General features: G+C 38.9%; 2 protein-coding genes across 2 annotated transcripts; one reads left to right on the forward strand and one right to left on the reverse strand.

Annotated features, from left to right (window-relative positions):
• Positions 1 to 4,051: 4,051 nt before the first annotated feature.
• On the reverse strand, positions 4,052 to 6,554 carry LOC308608582 (Golgi phosphoprotein 3-like). The gene has a single exon (XM_081221820.1). The coding sequence runs from the start codon at positions 6,244 to 6,246 to the stop codon at positions 5,413 to 5,415; it is 834 nt and encodes a 277-aa protein (XP_081077946.1). The 5' UTR covers positions 6,247 to 6,554; the 3' UTR covers positions 4,052 to 5,412.
• A 1,007-nt stretch (positions 6,555 to 7,561) lies between these two features.
• SMNDC1 (survival motor neuron domain containing 1) lies at positions 7,562 to 19,462 on the forward strand. The gene is made up of 6 exons (XM_081236603.1): positions 7,562 to 7,752; positions 8,921 to 9,040; positions 14,400 to 14,542; positions 15,156 to 15,317; positions 17,203 to 17,356; positions 18,211 to 19,462. The coding sequence occupies exons 2-6, from the start codon at positions 8,921 to 8,923 to the stop codon at positions 18,346 to 18,348; spliced, it is 717 nt and encodes a 238-aa protein (XP_081092729.1). The 5' UTR covers positions 7,562 to 7,752; the 3' UTR covers positions 18,349 to 19,462.
• Positions 19,463 to 21,693: the final 2,231 nt, after the last annotated feature.

Below are 21,693 nucleotides of genomic sequence, written 5' to 3' on the forward strand. Positions count from 1 at the left end.
ACTGTTGACACAATACCAATAAATTGGCTAAATGTGACCCTATCAAACTATGGACCACTAGTCTTACTGTGGCAAAACTCTGGGGCTCATTCTGGCTTCTGGAAAAAGTCATGTTAACTGTCTCCTTTTTCCTCTTTACATTTGAGAATATATATCCCCCCACTCCCCATGGTTGTTTGATATAATATGTATCCTTTTAAAAAAAGATTGTTTTATTATCTATCCACTGCGCAATAAAAGTGATTTTCCTGCTTTTTCTGCAATAAGCTTTTTCTAAGATAAATAAACAGGCAACATGAATATGGGGGTGGGAAACACAGATAAAGAAGGGTACTTTCAGGGGCTATGATGCAGATAATTCAATTAACTCTGGGTGTAAAAGACCATCTTAAGACTACTGATGGAGGCTGTTATAAAAGAAATCCAAACAGAACCAAAAAATGAAAAATGCTTCTTTCACCACATCAGAGGGCAAGGCCCACTGGACTCTCTCTTGCATGTGGGGAAGTCAAAGTAATTTTTTCTCATGTTTCCTTCCTGGCCTTCAAAGAGCTCCTGTGACTACTTCAAACTCCACTGCCCACATCTTCCAGCTAAGCCTTGACCCATCTGGCTTTCTGTGGCTTTTTGTTTCTGACAATCACATGAGCTTTTATAATCTCCTATATTACTTTTGAGCTTGTTAAACTACTGCTAGGTCCTAGATTTCTCCTCAGCTATCTGCTGCCTTTCCTCACCATTCCCCGCCAACGTGCACAACACTGGTCAAAACTATTCTAACTAGTCTATGAACACTTTTCTCCATCTTTTTCTTTTGAAAATTCTGAGACATAATTTTTCAACAAAAAGTTGAAAGATTAGTACAATGAGCAAACACATACATCCTCCACAATGACTGTTAAATATTTTGCCACTTTTTAATTCTTTCTCTCTCCATATAGGTATGTGTGTGTACACACACACAACAAATTTAGCAAAATTTTATATAATTTTTTGGCAGAACTATTTGAAGGTTAAGTCATAGATGTAATGGCACTTCATCCCTAAATACCTGAATAGGACATTCTCCTAAGTAAGTTAAGAAAGTTTCACACCTAATAAAACTAACCATGATTCAGTATCATCAGATATCCAGTCCATATTGAAATTTCCCAAAGTGTCCTCAAATTTTCTTTTATAGCTTTATTTTCCAAACCAAAACCCAATCAAGATTTGCCCATTGCATTCAATTGTTATAGCTTTTACCCCACTCTTTTTAATGACACTGACCTTCTGAAGAATTTAGGCCAGTTTTCTTATGTCCCACATTCTGGATCTGATTCTACCCTCAGGGTCATTTTACTTGTTCCTCTATCCCTGTATTTCCTATAAACTGGAAGTTGGGTCAAAAGGCTTGATTATATTTAAGTTAAGCATCTTTGGCAAGGTTCCTTCATAGGTAACACTGTTACTTCACGTTGCATCAAATCAAGAGGCCTCTAAAGTCAGGTTATTCTACCATTAGTGGTGCTAAGTGTGAGCACTAGGCTAAGTTGGTGACTGCTGAATTTCTTCATTGTAAGGTATATTTTCCCCTTTATAATTATTAATATATGGAGTGATGATACTCTGACACTGTGCGAACATCCTCCTTTTCGCTACCTCCTTTTCCAAGATGGGTTTTAGCTTCTCTTGATGACCTTTGCCTGAATTATTGGGGACTGCACAAGGTGATTTTTCCAATTCCATAATTCCATCTATGTTTATTGGCTGGCATTCATCTATAAAGAAAAAAAATCCCTTCCCCAACCCTTGATTTTGAGTATCACTCTGGACTTACGGATTTTTAAAATGTATTTAATGATTTGACCATCTATCACAGTCATTATTCTTTTTAGTGCCGTGATTGACTCATATTTAGCCAGTGGAGTCCCCTCAAGCTGGGTTATGTGAACTTTTGACTTGATCCTATTAGTTTTGGGGCACTTCCTTGTTTTCTGGTAAAATGTTCCAGGCTCACCTTTGTACTATTGTACTTTCTGGGCCTAAGACCCAAAAGCAACCATTTCCCCAAGAAATACTGTTTCTTTTGTGGAGAATTGTATTTAAATATCAAGATACAGGCACCCTCCGACTGGGGTAACATTACTTCTAAGATATATGTGTATATATATATTTTTTCCCAAAATTCAAATTTAACATCAGAGGGCTTTCCCCCAAAAAACTTCTTTTTTAAATATATTTTTCTTTCCTCTTATTAGAGTTTTAACTAACAAAATTTATTAATTATTCATTTTATCTAGAGTAGACATAAAAGTTTTAAAATTACATTACGAATAGTACTATTAGAAATAAATCTGTGATGTTTGAGATTTTTTGTTTTTGTTCTTTCTGCCCTCAGAATATATCCCACGAAGAATGTAGGAGTACTATTAAACACCACTTTCAAATAGATCTAAAGAACTTTGATGCCTCTGCCATTTCTGATCCTTGTAGAGCCTAGATTATCATCTTTTTCAAACTAATCCTTTTTTCTTGTTTTAGTGGTACACGTGAAACATAGAATAGCTGAAAATGTGCACCCTAAGACTAGAAAGGCAATGCAGATTTCAGTGAACAAATCAGGATTGCTATGACTGGTGAGCACCTGCATCCGTCAGCATTCATTTAAGGTTGTTTTTCCATCAAACTTAAATGGATGATATAACCCAAGAGTCATCTCAGGATATATTTTTAAGGTACTGTACCCCAAAACACTCAATAGGCAGAAAAAGCCAGTAGCTTGCCCTGCAACAAATCTCCATGCAAACATTCAAAACACCTATTATGACTAAAAAGGGCAAAAGGCATAGTTATTTTGACTATGTACACATCTCTAATTCATTACCTTAGGCATTTGTACAGATAGCAAAGAAGGTAGGCAAATCTGGGGCTACTTTTAGTCAAGAAGGAATACAATGAAAGCTAAGCTAAAGAATTCAATCTCCCATTTAACCAACATGTACTAGTTTATTCTATACCTTTATGCTCTGCAGTGAGTTGGTACATTTCCAAAGGCAGTGGCTATACTTTAATTAACTTTAGTAGTGAAAGGAAATAGCTGCATATATGACAATGTGGAGTCTTTAAATTTTATGTACTTACTGAGTTACCATCTTTAAAGAACTAGAGGTTTTAGATACTGTTCTTTTTGAAGATAAACACGATTAAATTTGAGTGAGAATGTTTTAAGATTTTGACACTTCAAAGGAAGTGGTAAGTCAGAACGCCTATTTGAAGGAACACTCTTAGTCAAAGCTTGTACTTGCTCCAGCTTTGTCTTTAAAAGCACACAGAATCACAGTGAAAAATAAATAAATACATGTAAAGTGTTTATAATGGTGTCTGGTACACACAACTGTTATCTCTTTGTGAGAACTAATAACATTCAGTATAACTTTTCTTTCCAAATATAATCTATGTTGCACACAGGGAGAGATTAAAAGCAATCCTGAAAACAAAAGCTATCAGAAAACTATACTGAAGCTTATAAATATTTTCCTATTTTTTGATCTTGGGGGTTCATTAAGAGTTCTTATTTGAGAAATTTTAAAACAGCTGTAAAGTTTACTTTATATTCATGGAAGATCCTCCTGGCATTAGTTCTTAAAATACACAATTGAAATAAGAGTTGTCAAATACTACATTGTGTTTTTAATAGATTTCTACTATATTAAAGAAAAGTACATCCTCTCTGGTTTGTCTTCCCTCTTAATTCTAGCTACACACTGCTGCCCTCTGCAGCATTTTCCATTCTTGCAAGCAGACTGCCACTCTTAATCATCACAAACCCACCTTAGAGGAGGGCTTTCTTAAGGGTCCAGCTACAGACCCCAATCCTCCAGGGAACGTTCTTTCCTGGCATTCACATAGCCTCTTCGTGTCTCAGGCCTTTATCTTTTTTTTTTTCTGATTCAGGCACTTTCAAGATCATAGTTTATTTATTACTTCAGATAAAAAGATAGTATACATATTAGGGAATCCCTTAAAATTCAACTCTAGAGTTATACATCATCTAGTACTTCTGAATTGAACATTACCAAAAAAGTCTCTAAACACCTGAAAGCCCCACTAGTAACATGAACTATGGTAATAAAAAATTTGACATTTAATTTGTTCAATATATAGTATTTACATTATGAAACCAATGGTGATACGATAAACAGTGATAAAGAAATAGTAAAAATAAACTCTAAAAAGCAAAGGTTTATATTCTTACAATGTGCTAATTATCATAATTGTATATAAAAATTAAAACATAGCAGAGCTTTCTGTTACAAAACTCTTAATCATCTGAGTTGTAGTCATTACTTGCTAACGATTTACATGCAACATCTGCTAGTGCTGACACTTGATTTTTTTCCCCCAAGAAAGTGTGAGTAGATATTTATTTAAGAGCAGACATTAATTTACTTGTGGACAGAAAAAGATAAAACTGTACTCAAGATTAGTACTGGTCACAAGCCTCTTCTCTACAGAAATGATAAAAATAATAAGACTGAAAAAAATTCCAGAAAGGAGATGCATAGGCAAAGAGTACCATGAATGGCACAGCTCAAAAAATCTTGGGACCAATCAGACACACATGTTTTCTCTCTCCTTCAATGATGAGAGGTCTATTTTGCCATCAAATTACAATGACTGTAGCAAGTAAGGGGCACCAGGTGTACAACTAATTAAACCCTGCAAAATACTAAGATGGGCAGTGGTGGCCAGAAGAAGGAACAACTTCTATATAATTCAAACTATATACAGCATAACTGGAATGCAGCTCATCCCAAACTGGCTGTGTGAAACAATTGGACCTTTATGATTTAATAGTTAAAATTATGACAAGTGTAATAATACAATAGATTTACATGGAAAGCAAGATCCAAGGGGCACTTTATATTATTTACTGTGTATTTCAATTTAAAAATAATTTTGCTAAGTATACATCTCAACTGAAGTCTATGTATAAAATGTACTAATAGATAGATATTTACCTTTGGTGAGTTAAAGGCCTTTTTGTGACTTCTGTCTGAATTGCAGGCAGAATGCGAGATGTACATGCACATGTGGGAGAAACTCAACCTGAGGTAATCCAAAAGATGTGCGTGTAAGGAACCTGGAGGTACTCTGACGGTCAAGGCACACCAGAACCCAAACGGGCAACAGTGAGGATGGCAACGAGCAATGGAATGCCAGAATGGCGGTGAAACTTTTTTCACAACAGAAGGAGGAAGGCCTCTCGTACCAGCAGAATCCTGCATACATACACAAAAGAAAAAGCCATTTCATAGAACAAAAGCCAATTATATTGTGGGAAGTACAAACTGCAGAAAACCAGGAGTCCCTGGAAGAAAAACGACTGGTTCCCGCGAGAGAAAGGAGGACGCTCGGTTCTGCGCAGGGTCACTTGGTGAAGGCGGCCACCACCGCCCACAGCACCTCGTTGGTGCTGGCCTTCAGACACTCCACCTCAGGGTCTAAGTCCAGGAGCTGCCGCACCCGCTTGGTGGCTAGATCGTACTGCTCGTCCAGGAATGGCGCGAACGCGTTCTCCAGGACGTCCGAGGCGTGGGCCAGGTAGATGAGGGCCAGCAGGCGCTTGTCCATGCGGTGAGGGTCGTTCACCCATTTGTCGAGAACGGCTTCCTGCACCTTCTTGATGAGGCGCTGCTTTATGTTGTTGTTGGTGAGGGGATGTGTCGTCATGTCAAAAAGAAGGAAGTTCTGTTTCTCGGTTGTCAACACGCCCTTTTCTACCAGGTTTTTAGCTAATCGTTCCCGCACGTTTCTTAACTGATAATGCAATTTTAACGGATTCCACGTCTCACCACTAAGTAATTCAATCCAGTTCTGGACCGTTTCTGGAGGCTGAGTCTCCTTAAAGTGCTTTAGAGCTTCATCAAGAAGAACATCCCCTGTTGGAGCATCTGACTTACAAATCGCCTTTCTTGTTAACAGACTTTTACGTCTCATTCCACAAGCCTCTAGCTGTAACCTTCCTCTCAACGCTATTTCAATTAACATACAGCCACGTAATCCAGATGATATACAGTCATTCCAAAATGATGTGTAACCCTCTCGGTCCTTGAGGCCCAGAAGGAGCACCTCCTCCATCAGGGTCAGCCGCGTTTCCTTTGAGTTGCCCTTGTCGTCTTCGTCCTGCTTGTCGGCGGCGTTGCGGGAGGCCTCGGTGCGCCGCTGCACCCGCCCCGAGCTGCGCTGGGTCAGCGAGGTCATGGCTCCGGCCGAGGCACCGCGCCGGGCCGAGAGGGACGCGGGACTTGCCGGATTTCCCTCTTCCTCCCTCCGCGGCCCCCGACCGTGTTAAACCCGGGCGCTGGGGCGACGTCCGTCGGTAGCGGGGCCGGGTGCAGTCATGGGGAGACAGGCCGGGCGTCGGGGCGGGCGAGGGGCCCCTTCCTTCCTGCGGTCGCAGCCCAGGGGCTGCCGGAGCTCCGAGGCGGAGGCGGTGAAGGAGGAGGAAGCCTATCTTTTTTTTTTAACTAGTTTTTTTTTAATTGGAAAAAATTATATACGTATGGTTAAAAGAAAGGATAAAAAGGATTATTAGTGAAAACATGTAGCTTCCACTCCAAATCTCCACATAGATTCGTGCATCCGTCCATAAATGGTATATATTATTACAAACATACACACAACACGCATTTCTTTTTAAACATAAGTGGACGTATTCACACCACTGCTTATCATTCAAGATTGTAACTTGAAGATTGTCCCCTTTCAGGAGGCATTAACCTATATAACTTAATTAAAACCAGTAAGTGCTAACAAAATAGGTTTTTCTTTTTTTTTTAACTGTACGCATGGCCTTTATTGTTTGCTACAGGAAGTGGAAGAGGCGGGGATGCGGCAGCTCCGGCTCCTGGGGCGACTCCACAGATTGGGTCACCACCCTCGAAAAGTCCAATTAGGTTTTAAATAAACCAATCTACTCTCGAATAGGTTCTGCCACAATCTAATCAGCTTTTGGTTGCCACTAAGACTTTTATTATTCTGTGAAGCGGTGGTTCTCAAACTTGACCGACATTGGTATCACCTAGAAGGCTTGTTGAAACAGGTTGCTGAGGCCATCCTCAGAGTTTCTGACTCAAAGGTATGAGGTGGGTGTTGAGAAACCATATTTATAGTAAATTATTTTTGCAATAAATTACAAATTACTGTAAAAAAAATAAATACCACGCAAGGCTGATGCTAGCGGGACCACACTCAGAGAACCAACCGGTAGTATGAATGCTGTATTAAACCCCGTTCCTCCCACCACCCAGCACCCTGGGAACCTCAAGAAGGGCCCAACAGCACACAACCCTGAAGTAACTACCCAACTGACACCCACTCCGAGCCGGAACTAAGATAAAACGAACCTACAATCGGCGCCTGGCGCATACCAGTACGTCATTTCCTTCCTACGAAACCCCGCCCACTTCACTTCCCTAACGTGATTAACGGCCGGCGGCCTAGAGGGAGCTGGGAATCACGTGAGTCGAGCGACGTCTTGCGAGGATTTTTTAACCTCTCGCGAGACTTCACCCGCCTCCTCTATTCCTCCTTCCAGTGCCCGGCGTTAGTCCTCTCCCGCTCGCCGTTGAGTGAGGTATTCTTTTCCAGACCGAGTCGCCTAGTTGTCGTCGCGGAGCTTTTGCTTGCTGCTGCCGCTGTCGCAACCACCACTGGGCTGCTTTGCCGCGACCCCGTCCCGCCGCCACGCCCCCAGCCCCACACAAGGTAACAAACGCGATGAGGGAGAGAGTAAGGCCTCGCCGGGCTTCGGCCTCCCCCTAGTTGAAGCGGAGGCCTGAGGCCGAGGAGCGGGCCGCGCTGGAGAGGCCCGGGCGCCGGCCGAAGTGTCAGGAGCGCCGGCCTCCTCTTCCACCCAGAGTTGAGCCCTGAGCGGCCTCGGACGGGGTTGGGCTAGCCGCGGAAACCCAGCGGGTGGGGTTGGCATTTTAAGGACGCTCCGGGCCCTTCCGAGCCTGTTTGCGGGTGGGGCTCCGGGGGCCTCCGCTGGGTTCGTGTTTTCGGTTTCCTTGGAAGCTGAATTTCGAGGTCTGAAATGGTCGAGCAAGTTGTGGCGGGCTTTGAGGTGTTGGGTGACCGAGGGGGAGCAACCTGGCTTGCTCTAACCCTTTTGGAGTCCTTCCAGGCTGTGGTTGGACGGGGATGGTAAAACAGACGGGTCCTCGGAAACCCCGTATGTTTGCTAATAAAGCGAGAAAGAATTCTCTCCTATCTTATTTTCGGGAGAAGAATGAGCCAGATTTGGTGAAAGCCACGTTCCTTAGATTGCCTAAATAGGGGAGTATCTGTGCTGTTTCTTTCATTGCCGAAAATGCATCATCAGTATTTAAGTGACTGGGTTTTTGCTCTGGATAAGAGTTTCTAAACACATTCATACTAATTGAATAGCTCTTGTGGAGAGTTATTTGTGTAGTTAATCCAAAATCAGTTGGAATTGGTTTTGGAAGTATTTTTTAGTGCTTAAAAATCAGAAGCCTCAACTCTTTAAACAGTTTAGTGCCTTTTTTTTTTTTTGTGACAGTATAACAATCCTGTTAATTGAGCCTAACACAGTGCCTTCCCTGTTACAGGACTTTAGAGAAAATCAGAAGTTCTTCTTTTTCCTCTTACCTCTTGTTTTCTGTTCCTATATGGAAATTGTCTGACATGTTTATAATCATCAGAATACTTGAAGTTTGTGTTTGGCTCACAGCTTTTCTCTGAATTGAAAGTAAAGGTAGTAGTGATAAACTACGCTGCAGTGAATTATAATAATGAGTTGGGAGCAAAATTGGTTAGGGTTGATTCAGGCAGACAGGGAAAATTATTTTTTATGGGTTTTTTTTTTTTTGTTGTTGTTCCATTTTCATGGCCTTACTCTTTTTATTTTCTCCAGATGTCGGAGGATCTAGCAAAGCAACTGGCAAGTTACAAAGCTCAACTCCAGCAAGTTGAAGCTGCGCTGTCTGGAAATGGAGAAAACGAAGATTTGCTAAAATTAAAGAAAGATTTGCAAGTAAGTATGAGGGGACACTTACAGTTACATTGCTTGAAAAGAATATTTCTGTGTTTTACAAATGATCTATTGTTAAGAATCTGTGGGTATCCAGAACACCGTTTGGAGGGAGTGTTTCATCCCTTTACACCCCTTGTGTGTACAAGTGTGTACGCACATAGGCATACATGGCTTCTAGGAGTAGGGTTGCTTCCTCAGTTTGTGTACATCAAAATGATTGAAGCATTGTTCTTTGTTAACATCAACCTTGTATGCTCATATAATTTTTAAAAATAAGAGTTAACGTTAGAAGTCATTGTCAAACTTTCTAGAGAAAGAGGTACATACAACTTTACAAGGAATCGCACTTCTGGGTTTTTTTTAGATATATATAAATTTATCTATTTATTTATTTTTGGCTGTGTTGGGTCTTCGTTTCTGCGCGAGGGCTTTCTCTAGTTGTGGCAGGCGGGGGCCTCTCTTCATCGCGGTGTTGGGGCCTCTCACTGTCGTGGCCTCTCTTGTTGCGGAGCACAGGCTCCAGACGCGCAGGCTCAGTAGTTGTGGCTCACGGGCCCAGTTGCTCCGCGGCATGTGGGATCTTCCCAGACCAGGGCTCGAACCCGTATCCCCTGCGTTGGCAGGCAGATGCTCAACCACTGCGCCATCAGGGAAGCCCCGCACTTCTGTTTTTAAAGACCTGGAAAAGGAATTTTAGTTCAAAGGGTAACTAAAATTAAAGGAGGAAAATATAACCTGATTAAGATTCTTTTTAATGCCAAAAGATTCTTTGAAAATGAAATAGAGCGCGCATGCCAGAGATCCTGTGTGTAACAGAGCTAGCTCTAGTGCCTTGTGTTGAAAACATTATAAAAGTACCTAAAGAGATGCTTGTTTTCTGCATAAATGTTATATAATGTTTGAACTTAAGGCTAGGTTTTACATGTAGTTTTTGACACTTGTTAGCAACTTAAAATTAAACCAAATCTATGTGAGAAGGAGATCTTAATTTGTTCTTTTTGTTGTGGAAGGGCAGTAAGTATGAAACCTGCTTTTTAAAACTTGCTCTGGGGTTTCGAGACAAACATAAAGGCATGATAGTAAATATCTGTTATTTCTCAGAACAACAGGTTGATTAATAAAAATACCATATATAATACTTGTAAATATGTATGAGTTTTCATCTTAACAAATTTGTGAACTTAAAATTCTGAACCTGAGTTTTTGGAAAGTTTTAAAAGATGTTTTGATTAGATGGTCTATGTTCACTGATTCAAAACAAACTTTGAATCATCTTCATCCTATCTAAGTAATCCTTCCCCTCCCTTTATATCATTCTTTTGCCCATTAAAATTATTAAATTTTAGGGATATTAGAACTGCAAACAAATGAAACTTATGTGAAATGGGGTCCAGATTCAGGATTCTGAAAGTGCTTACCTGGGCATAATTAAGATGAGTTAAATATTTTTGGGTTCAAATTCTGGATTTAGGATAGACTTTCATGAAGTTGCAATAGTATGTTATTTTTCTAAAAACACAGAAACCAGGGCCCCTCTTCAATACGTAGAAATCAGGCCAGTGGATTTCAAGGAGCCAGTCAATAAGAAAAAGATGTTTTGGGAGCAGTTTCTCCCACTCTCAGGCCAACTTTCTTCTTGCCTCAAGGAGAGAGCCTGGCATGCCCCATCTCTCTGTCTCTGTCTCTGTCTCTCTCTTTTTTTTTTCTTAAACCCAACTTAAAAGCAGTGCTTTTTTTCTTTGAAGAAAATAAAACGTCATATGCTAATGTTGTATACATTGCTTCCTGGGGAGTAGGAGGGAGGGGTATATGTGGAACTGGTGGAGGGGGGAGTTGGGAGTGAAGACTGAGAACATTATTATGAGGTCTTTTTAGTACTTACAGAGTAAATTGTCAGAGCCTGGGCAGAATTGTCTTATTAGGACATGATCCATAGTGGAAATACTATTGGGAGACAGACCATTGTGGTAGGCATTGTAGTAACCAGGTAAGTGGCTTACTTAGGGTTCAGTTAATAATGACCTGGGGGCCATTTATCTGTAAAATGTCCTGTTTTCTGTAACCGTTTTTTTTTTTTTTTTTTTTTTTGCGGTACGCGGGCCTCTCACTGTCGTGGCCTCTCCCGTTGCGGAGCACAGGCTCCGGACGCGCAGGCTCAGTGGCCATGGCTCACGGGCCCAGCCGCTCCGTGGCATGTGGGATCTTCCCGGACCGGGGCACGAACCCATGTCCCCTGCATCGGCAGGCAGACTCTCAACCACTGCGCCACCAGGGAAGCCCTCTGTAACCATTTTGAAAAGCATTGTCCAATAGAAGTTTCTGTGGTGATGGAGATGTTCTATATCTGCTGTGTAATATTATAGCCACTGCCCACATGTGGCTGTCGAATATTTGGAATAAGACTAGGATGGCCGAAGAGCTGAGTTTTTAATTTTATTTAAGTAGCCATATGTGGCTACCATATCAGATGGCACAGATTTAGAAGCATAAGTTCTAACACTTGAGTTAGAAATAATAGAGAATGTTTTTCCTGACCAGTCTTGACTTTGGATTCTTTTCCTCTTATTCTGTCATGGAAAAAAAAATCATTTTGGTTACTAGAAATAGGTCTGTTTTGAATTGAAAACTACTCAAAGGTGGAAGGCATCATTTAGGATTACATAAAATTCTGGAAAGTTTTTTGCTGTCTGCTTCCATCTAGTAATTGTTATCTCCATTGACTACAGCTACAGCTTCTATTTTGTCATAGGTTTTTTTTGTGTGTGTTTGTTTGTTTTTTTTAGTCCTTTTCCTTCTCTGCATTCTGGGATATACCTTGTGCCATTGATATTTAATCCTGTCTTTTATATTTGCTGAAGAATCTGTTCAGACTGATGACTTGAGTTTGTGGCCTCCTTTATTTTCTTGTGTTTCTTTTATGGAATATCCTTACTCTGGTTAAAACTTTGTTTGCCCTTTCATTTATGCAAAATGTTCTTTCAGCATTTTTTTCAGTGACCCTCATTTTGCTAGTAAGGCTTCTATGTTTATTTCTTTATGTACTATCTTTCATATAAAGTTACTCAACAGGCAGCAGATTAATTTACTAAAGTCCTAATTGCCTTTCTTTTTTCACTTAAAAGAAGTGGGTTTAGTAAAATCCAGGCTAGCTAGTTGGCTAGCTCCCCAGGCAGTCTCTGATAATCACAAAAAATAGTCAATTTATTAGGCTGTTTGCTGAATACACTGGTTCTAAAGGAGGCAGGGGTCAAGTCACTTGTCTCATATGTTACAGTGGCTCTGCATCCCCGAAACGCCTTCCTTCAGTAAGCAGAGTGCTTGAGTGCACACCCTTTGACCTGCTGATATGTAGATCACAACATCTGATGCTTCCTTGGATTGCCGATTACTGTAACTGCTGCCCATCTGTCAATGAAGGAGCAGTTTCAGAACTCAGACTTGGGGGAGGAAAAGTAATTAATGGTATGTACCTTTAAGAACTCCCTCATACATAAAATAGTTTCTCTAATACTTTGGTCCATATACACATGTGAAGAAAAAAAGAAAAAACATTTAGAAGGGTCTTCATAGTTGTTGGGAGGGGTATGTAAAACATGGCAAAGTAAAGAGACAACTAGAGATAAATGCTCCAGATTTTTTAAAGTGTCATTTCAATGCAGGACTCTGGAAATTATAACATGCACAGCTTTTCAGGACCCTTTTCTTTGGTGAAAATGTATTTCCTTATGAAAATATAGTGGGGAGATGTTTTATCCCAAGACAAGTAGAGTTCTAAATCTTGAGACCTACAAACACAGACTTCATGTTTGTGCTTTAGTAGTTAAATGATCCCTAGTTAAATGGAATTATTTAATGATAGGGATTGTATGGGCTCTTGAGTCAGGCTTATTGGATTATATTCTTGGCCCTAAAAGTGGTTAATTAAAAACAAGACTGGATAATTTACTCTCCTTCTTTGTGTAGTACATGATCTATTTATTTAGAAGTTCTTTGTATTTGCAAAAGACTGTCTTATTAAAAAGTATTTGAGTGGATATTTGGCACCTAATAAAACTTTCATTAAAGATGTTAATCTACTGAATTTTTAACTTAAATCTGAGTCTTCTAGTTTTTTCATTCATAAAATTTTTTAATTAATAAAACTGATCTTTTTCCAAGGGCTATAATAATCCTTTTTTTTTTTAAGGCTCAAATATAAGTTTTTAAGAAATAGCCAGGAAGATTTAAAATCTTTAGGAGAGAAGTAACATTAAACTTTCTTGGCTATTGAACCAGAACTACTATTATAAAACCTCAATGGGAACCAGAAGAAACTCAATACAGAGTATTACTTTGCTAATTTTTCTCCCAGAACGTACAATGTGATGTTTAAGGTATTTTATTTGCAACAGCAGAGGAACAGGTATGCAAGTTCTTAAAATAAATCAGATAAGATGATGCATAATATGAGTCTTCATCAGAGTAAAAATATAGCAGATTGGTAGCAGAATCTATCAATTTGTACTATTTCTTAAGTTTTTTAACCAACCCTACTAAACACCTTTAAAGTCAGTAAGTGTAAGCCTGAGTTGGAAAATATATTTGCCACACAGAAAGGTTTTGCCTACCTGTGTGTGTTACATTTATTTTATTTTTTTTCTTTTAAACGAAGCTGTGCTAATGTGCTTAACATTAAGGTATTGGGATATTTTAAATCTGACTTGGTAATTTGCTTACCCAGATGGGATAGGTTTTATAATAAATGAATAGAGAAACTACTGTTTTTTAAAATATATCTACAGTACTTTGGTAGAAATATGTATGAGCAGGAACATTTTTATTACTAATAAGGCTGCTTCAAGTGTTTGGGGGTTTTTGAGGGGGAGCTCACCTGTTGGCAGGCAGTTAACACGACTGTCAAGCAGTGCCCTGTAAAAAGTGCAGTTGCGCGATGTACACGTGACAGTGATGTGAGAGAAAAGTGATCTTGAATCTAGGTCAGTGCCTTACAGTTGACTGTTTCTCATCTTTAGAGAGATCTATTCAGCTAGAATAGGTGCTTAAAAATAATGTACAGTGTAAATTCAAGTCTACCCTATTTCTGTTAGTTTTTGAGGTTAATTAAATTGGAAGGCAACTGCCTGGGTTTAAATCCCAGCACCAGTGTATAAAATACTGTATCTCAGTTTCTACATGGGGATAATCACAGTATCTACATCATAGTATTGTTATGAACTGCAAATAAATATGTGTAGCGTACTTAATGAGTGCTATGTGGTATGAGAGCTGTTATCAAAAACTGAAAGAACTTGCTTGTTGAAAGTAGTTGACAATGTGAATTATAAAAATAATGTTAATGGTTTTTGTTTTTCCTTTTTAGGAAGTTATAGAACTAACCAAAGACCTTCTGTCAACTCAACCTTCTGAAACGCTGGCAAGTTCAGACAATTTTGCTTCTACTCAGCCCACTCATTCATGGAAAGTAGGAGACAAATGTATGGCAATCTGGAGTGAAGATGGACAGTAAGTGTAGAAAAAACTGTAACTATAACATGAAATAGTAAAGTACAATGGTAAGGTGATTTTATTCAGCTTGAACTACCCTATTTTAATCTTTCTGTAATAGCCAGTATGACTTATAGAACGAATTTGATTCTTGGGTGGTTACCATTAATACAGTTGAATTTTTAGCTTTAGGTTAAGTTTTAGGGCAGAAGAATGGCTTGGATCCTAGAGGAAATAAACATGAAAGTAGAGGAAAATGAATGGATATTTAAAAAAAAATAGTCTAAATTCTTTTTTCCTTGAATTGAAAATTGAGTAATGGTTGGTTATCTTAGACTTTTGTGAAGCACAATACTGAAATTATTCCTATAAGAAGTATCTTTTCTCAAAAGAGATTGACTAAAGCACATATAGTAGACATGTAAGAGACTTCCTTGGCAATATTTTGGTTAGGACTTCCTTTTTTAAAAGCAGATGGCTAACTCGAGCCACTATTATCTTTGCCAAAGGGACATTTGATTATAGGAGTTTCATTTTAGACAAATTCAGTAGTTGAATCACTGCAGTATAAGTCTTGTAGGCTGAGTGCTAAACCTTTACTCACCTGCTTACAGCCATGATATCTTTACAGGTGTTATGAAGCGGAGATTGAGGAGATAGATGAAGAAAACGGCACCGCTGCAATCACTTTTGCTGGCTATGGCAATGCTGAAGTGACTCCACTGTTGAACCTCAAGCCTGTAGAAGAAGGAAGGAAGGCAAAGGAGGACAGTGGCAACAAACCCATGTCAAAGTAAGTGACTTAGCATTTTAAATGTAATCTTCCCCATTTGGGTACTTGAGGTGTCAGCAGAATCTATGCAGGCTAGACTAGAGGAAGAAACTTATAATACTGTTTACCATTTTTTTGAAGATTAGCAGTGTATGGTCAACATTGTCTATAAATGTATGCCTAGGTGAAGTGAAGACATTTTGGTTCCCACTTAGGCATTTAATGAATAATTATTAAGAGGATTCTATATATTGATACTTCTCACTAAACCAGGTTCTGGGTTCCATCACAGCAAAGAAGAACAAATTAGGCCTTGTCCTGACTGAGTTTATAGTCTAAAGAACAAACACATAATTAAAGAAGAACTTTAATAATAAAGTGTAAAAGTAATGGAGGGAACATAATGGGTACTTTTAGGGAACAAAGAAAAGGTACCTAAACTGCATTTTAGTCATCAGGGCAGACTTCTTTGAGGAAATGATGTGTAAACAGAGATTTGAAAAGAACAGGTGTTAGCCAGTTAATGAACTAGAAGGTACGATCTTGGGCAAGCTGCTGAACTTCTGTTTCCTCATCTGTGAAACAGGGACAATAGTATATCCGTTATGGGGTTGTAAGGATTAAATGACAGCATGAGTAAAACATGTAGCACAGTTCTTGACATGTAGTAAGATCTCACTCAGTAAATGTTTACATTTAAAGAAGAAAACAAGGTGGGAACATAGAGGTAACAGAAAGAAATTCCTTTGGTAAAAACTTGGGACTCAAGGGTGGGTGGTTTGACAAGAGAAGAGGTTAGAGAGGCAGAGGCCAGATCATAAAAAGCTTGAAAGCCATGAATGCATTTCAAGTAGAGAGGATCTGATGTGTTCAGATTGGAGCTTTTGAATGATTACTGGCAGCAGAGAGAAGGCAGCTACTGCTGTTATTCAGGTGTAAGATGATTGTGGACCTGAACCCAGGGAGTAGCAGTTAAGGATGGACCCGTGTATAGTTTGAGAGGTATTTAAGAGATAGAATGAACAATTTTCAGTTCTGCATATTTGCCAGAATTTGCTATCTTTTGGATTTGTCAGGAGTTTTCAAAACTTAAGTTGCTACATAAATATATTTGAATTTGGGAAAATTATATCATCTATTAAAATAAGTTTGGTTTAAGCATCCCAATAAGAAAGATTGTAGAATAACATGACGTTTCTATTTTTAGTCTTTGATATTTGTGTAAAAACCACACTTCATAGTAGTGATTATATGATACAGAGGAGTCTAGATCATATAGCCTTGTTTTTAAAGACCTCTTTCTTCGTCCTTCTTTTGGTGAGAAGTCAGTGTTAACAGACTGAGCAGAAATTATTGAGAGGGTTTTAGGCTCTGATTGGAAAACCCTAGTTGTTTTTGTTTTAAGAATTGTTAGCTATGATTTCCCTTTGTACTGCTGTGCTCTTCCAATCTACATGAAATAGTTTTATCTGCATTGAATCTCTTCATACAGTTTTTCCAAATGCAGCATATCACACTTGCTAACTGCCCATTTAACAATTGATACAGGTTTAGATAGCTTTTAATATTGAAAGTCATCCTATTCCTAAAACACAACTGGCAAAAGCCATGTAAACGGCAAATTAAAAGTCATAGTTGAAATGTTTGATTAAATGGGTAATAGATTACTACACCTGCGTTCAAAAGCTTCCAAGGATACTGTATATTTCAAATAACATTTATTTCTTAGTAGTCCTGAGTTATCGGTATTGATGTTAGCTTTTATTCGTGGGGTGAAGAATGTGTAAGTTCATTAGGTTTTGGGGTTTTTTTGGGGGGTGGGGGCAGTGGTTGCACTGCTAAATATCTCTAAGGAAGTCATCTTTTAAATTTTCAGAGTTGACATTTACCTGTTCTGTCCACACAGAAAAGAAATGATTGCCCAGCAGCGTGAATATAAAAAGAAGAAAGCTTTGAAAAAAGCACAGAGAATAAAAGAACTTGAACAAGAAAGAGAGGACCAGAAGGTGAAATGGCAGCAGTTCAACAACAGAGCCTATTCTAAAAACAAAAAAGGCCAGGTGAGTAAATCCTTCCATCATACTTGGTAAATTTGCAAAGTGCAACTGTCATTAACATAAAGCGAGCACAAAATAACTTTAAAATGAAAAAGGACGTTCATAGATTTAACGAAATAGTAACGGGATCTTGAATTCAGAATCCTCTTTAATCTTCATTTTGACTTACTGAAAAATATCTCCATTAGCCACTGTCTCTGCAGTGGAAGCACTATGAATGAGTTTATACCAGGAATTATAAAAGATCTAGGTTATTTCCTTTTATTAAAGAAAAATTTTTTTTAATAAATGTATTTATTTTATTTATTTTTGGATGTGTTGAGTCTTCATCGCTGCGCACGGGCTTTCTCTAGTTGCAGTGAATGGGAGCTACTCTTTGTTGCGGCAGGCAGGCTTCTCATTGCAGTGGCTTCTCTTCTTGCAGAGCACGGGCTCTAGGCGCATGGGCTTCAGTAGTTGTGGCACGTGGGCTCAGTAGTTGTGGCTCGCAGGCTCTAGAGCGTGGGCTCAGTAGTTGTGGCGCATGGGCTTAGTTGCTCTGTGGCATGTGGGATCCTCCCGGACCAGGGCATGAACCCGTGTCCCCTGCATTGGCAGGCGGATTCCCAGCCACTGCGCCACCAGGGAAATCCCTGATTTCCTTTTATAAACTAAAATTTGAAAAATTATTTGCTATCTTACATACTGCTTACAGTGTATTGAACCCTACCTGATTTGTTAACATGCCTTATGTTGGGTATCACTAGTGGGTTTTATGAGCACTCAGGTTCCCTTGAGGTACTTTTCCTTATAGGTGTATTTTGGAATTTTAATTTTTTCCAAAACTAATTAAGAATTGTTTGTTTCATTTCTCCTAGGTAAAGAGGAGTATTTTTGCTTCACCTGAGAGTGTAACTGGCAAAGTTGGAGTAGGAACTTGTGGAATTGCTGATAAACCTATGACACAGTATCAAGATACCTCTAAATACAATGTTAGGCATTTGATGCCTCAATAATCAGAAAAACTGTTGGATTTCATCTCTGCAGGGCTTTACATTTACCTTTTTATCCTTATATTTTTCTAAAGGTAAATTATTTGTTAGACGAGTAAGGAAGATACCATTGTCGTCATTGTTTGACTTCAGTAGAATGAAACTTGAAGAAATTGTATTTGATAACTGCTATTCATTTAAACTTTTTTCATTACTACTACCAGTTTCCTCAAAGTTTGTTGGATAAAGCAACTTTTCTAGATAGATGCTGAGTAAATACAGCGCTTAGATGAATCATTGATCTTCCTAGTATCAGGCCCCCACTTAATGGATGGCATATACGTTTTGTAAGGTTCTAACTGGGAAGTTTCAGATGCTTTGAACTTAACACATATTCTAGCAATTCACTGGAACATCAAGGCAAAATACCAACCTGCTAAAGAGCTTCTCTTCATTTTTTTTTTATCTTCAGCTTAAACCTAGCTGTTGCCCAGTTAACCTAAAAGTAGGTTAATTTGTAAATGGCAGAGTTTTTTCTGAGGTTTTTCTCAACTCGTTTCCTAAGCCTATTAGGCCATCTCTAAAATTGATCCAGCTCTGTATTCTTTTCATTGAATTTTAGTTTTATGTAAGAAACCATGTTTAGGACCAGCTACCTTTTCTAATGTTTTTTTTTGTTGTTTTTTGTACGTTTGCTTTCCTCCTGTGTTGATTTTCACTTATGGTAGTGGTACCATTTTTTGGATGTGTAATGTTTATATGAGAAAACAAAAAGCTGATGTATAGCCCTGTATACAATGTAGATACTATTTTTGTAAAAAACCAAGGCTAAATTAATGAACAAGAGTACCGAATATTTCATCATTAAAAAGTTAACTGTATTTCTTGTGCATTAATCTGACCATAATTTCCCTGTATATTATGTTCACGTAGCTGAGTTTGTAATTTTTGTTAACTAGATCAAGTTATCAGCATTTGTTGGTAAGTGAACATCACAGTTATCCTGAGTTGAGTTTAAGCCAAATGTATGCGTAGAAAAGGGTCTTCCTATTAATGGAAGATGGTGATTTTTAAGATGTGTAATAATTTCAGTTTTTGTATGTTTAACTTTTATTAAATAAAGTGTTTTTAAAATCTCCAGGGTGTGTTAACAGAAAGGTGAAGTTAGCTGCCAGCATTGATATAGTGATTAAGCATACATCATTTCCACAGGAAAGAATATTGAGTGTGTAATAAATGTTCTGATAAATCCTATGTGCTCCTTATATTGGACATAAGAAATTGGAAAGGACAGACTAGTTTTATTTTAAGGGTTGTGCTTGCATAGGGGTGTTTGTAAGTTTTTGGTAGAAAGGGAAAATAAAAATTTTTATTTCATTAAGAAAAAAAGTTTTTTATTGCATGAATTTTAATTTTTTTGGTAAATTGAAGCTTTTTAAAAAAGTTTTTGGCCACGCAGCACAGCATGTGGGATCTTAGTTCCTTGACCAGGGATCAAACCCGTGCCCCCTGCAGTGGAAGCTCGGAGTCTTAACAACTGGACCGCCAGGGAAGTCTGGTAAATTGAAACTTTCAGGAGGACAGTGATGAGAGAGAATTCCTCGTGTCTCCATCTCCCTCCCAACCCAGGAGATCACTGTTGTTTTGTTTTTTTGTTTCTCTCCCTGTAATTTATGGCCAAAGGGTAGAGCACATAGGACAGAATGAAAGGTGAAGTAGTTTTTCAATACAAGGCACAAAGTACAGTAGAAAAGGAGCTACTTAGCCCGAAGAACTTCTAAATATACTAATGGTCTTGTTACCAGTATAACAAACTTTAAATCAATGGTATCCTTAAAGTGTTGCAAGGGAACCCTAGTAATTAAAAAGCACTGGAAAGAAATTTGGTATAACTGTGGCCATACAAAGTGGTTTTTGGTGAGATTATCTTGGTATGTTTGCTGGAGTAATAGTTCACTTGGTGTTTGTGTAGGCAAGACTTGTGTTGAGACTTGTGCCTCCTTTGACTCTAGGGGCCTTCCTTTCCGCACATTAATTTTCCTGGAGGGCTTTGCAGTAGGAGGAGAGAAAAAGGGGAAAAAAAAGTGACCGTGTTGTAGAAAACATTTTTTAACAAATAGGCATATAGCATGAAGTTAAGAGCCTGTGTGTCAAAGACCTAGATGTGGTCCTTTGTAAAGTCCTATTGTCAGGATGATGATAGTGTCTCTGGACTAAACTTAAAAATTAGGAATCCTGGGGGGACCTGTCTCATAGTGGTTGCTGAAGTTGAGAAATGCTTAATGAGGAGCAAGATACCAATGGTATTTTACAAATGCAGGTGGTTAAGCTCTCAATATTCTAAAATCAGATATGATGCTTGGTCTATGAAGGTTTGTTATAAAATTTAGAGGTTACCCTCTTGTCAAGAAAGGAGACGTGAAGCTCTGAAACGGACAGACTGAACCATACTTGGCCCCCACGTGGCTGTGGTTGCATTTGTCTTTTCTCAAAACTTGACATTTGACTGTTATTGACTCTTTCAAGGAAAGTACAGTCCTAACACCCCCAAAACAAACAATTTTAAATTTTAATATTAATCACAGATAACAGTGTTTTAATTAACATGTAGAAGAGTCATATTGGAAGAGCGAGGACTCTGGAGCCAGACTGCTGTGTTTGAATCCTGGCTCCCTCATTTATTATTTGCCTCAGTTTTCTCAGCTGTAGAATTAAATTAATACGTTTCATTAGGTTGTAAGGATGAGTGAGTTAATATGTGTAAAGTGTTTAGTAGAGTACCTGGTATGTTGTAAGCACTATAGATAGAAGCACTATAGATAGAAGTGTTTGCTACTACTGTGCAGAGCTAATGGTGACTATCTGATCTTTTTCCCTTGAGTACACAGTTCACATTATAATGGAAATAATACTATTGCTTATAAATGTGTTACTGAAATGTTACCAAATTACCAAAGTTCTAAGACATTAAGTAATCCTGGTAGAGGTTTAAATTTTTGTATTAGAATATTTTAGGGTTTGTTTCTTAGTGGGAAGGGGGTTACACTCCTAATAAAAAAAATCACTTTTTTTTAAAATTTAATTTTTATTTTTGTTTGCGTTGGGCCTTGGTTGCTGCACGCGGGCTTTCTCTAGTTGCGGCGAGCGGGGGCTACTCTTCGTTGCGGTGCACGGGCTTATTGCGGTGGCTTCTCTTGTGGAGCACGGGCTCTAGGCGTGTGGGCTTCAGTAGTTGTGGCACGTGGGCTCAGTAGTTGTGGCTCGCGGGCTCTAGAGCGCAGGCTCAGTAGTTGTGGCGCATGGGCTTTGCTGCTCCGCGGCGCGTGGGATCTGCCTGGACCAGGGATCGAACCCATGTCCCCTGCACTG

The sequence above is a fragment of the Mesoplodon bidens genome, assembly GCF_964165515.1.
Source record: "Mesoplodon bidens genome assembly, chromosome: 1".
NCBI lineage: Eukaryota > Metazoa > Chordata > Mammalia > Artiodactyla > Ziphiidae > Mesoplodon > Mesoplodon bidens.

Coding starts and splice junctions, on each gene's coding strand:
- LOC308608582 (XM_081221820.1), bottom strand. CDS start 6,246: ATGACCTCGCTGACCCAGCGCAGCTCGGGGCGGGTGCAGCGGCGCACC.
- SMNDC1 (XM_081236603.1), top strand. CDS start 8,921: ATGTCGGAGGATCTAGCAAAGCAACTGGCAAGTTACAAAGCTCAACTC. Junction 14,543..15,155: donor ATCTGGAGTGAAGATGGACA/GTAAGTGTAGAA, acceptor ATATCTTTACAG/GTGTTATGAAGCGGAGATTG. Junction 17,357..18,210: donor CTAAAAACAAAAAAGGCCAG/GTGAGTAAATCC, acceptor CATTTCTCCTAG/GTAAAGAGGAGTATTTTTGC.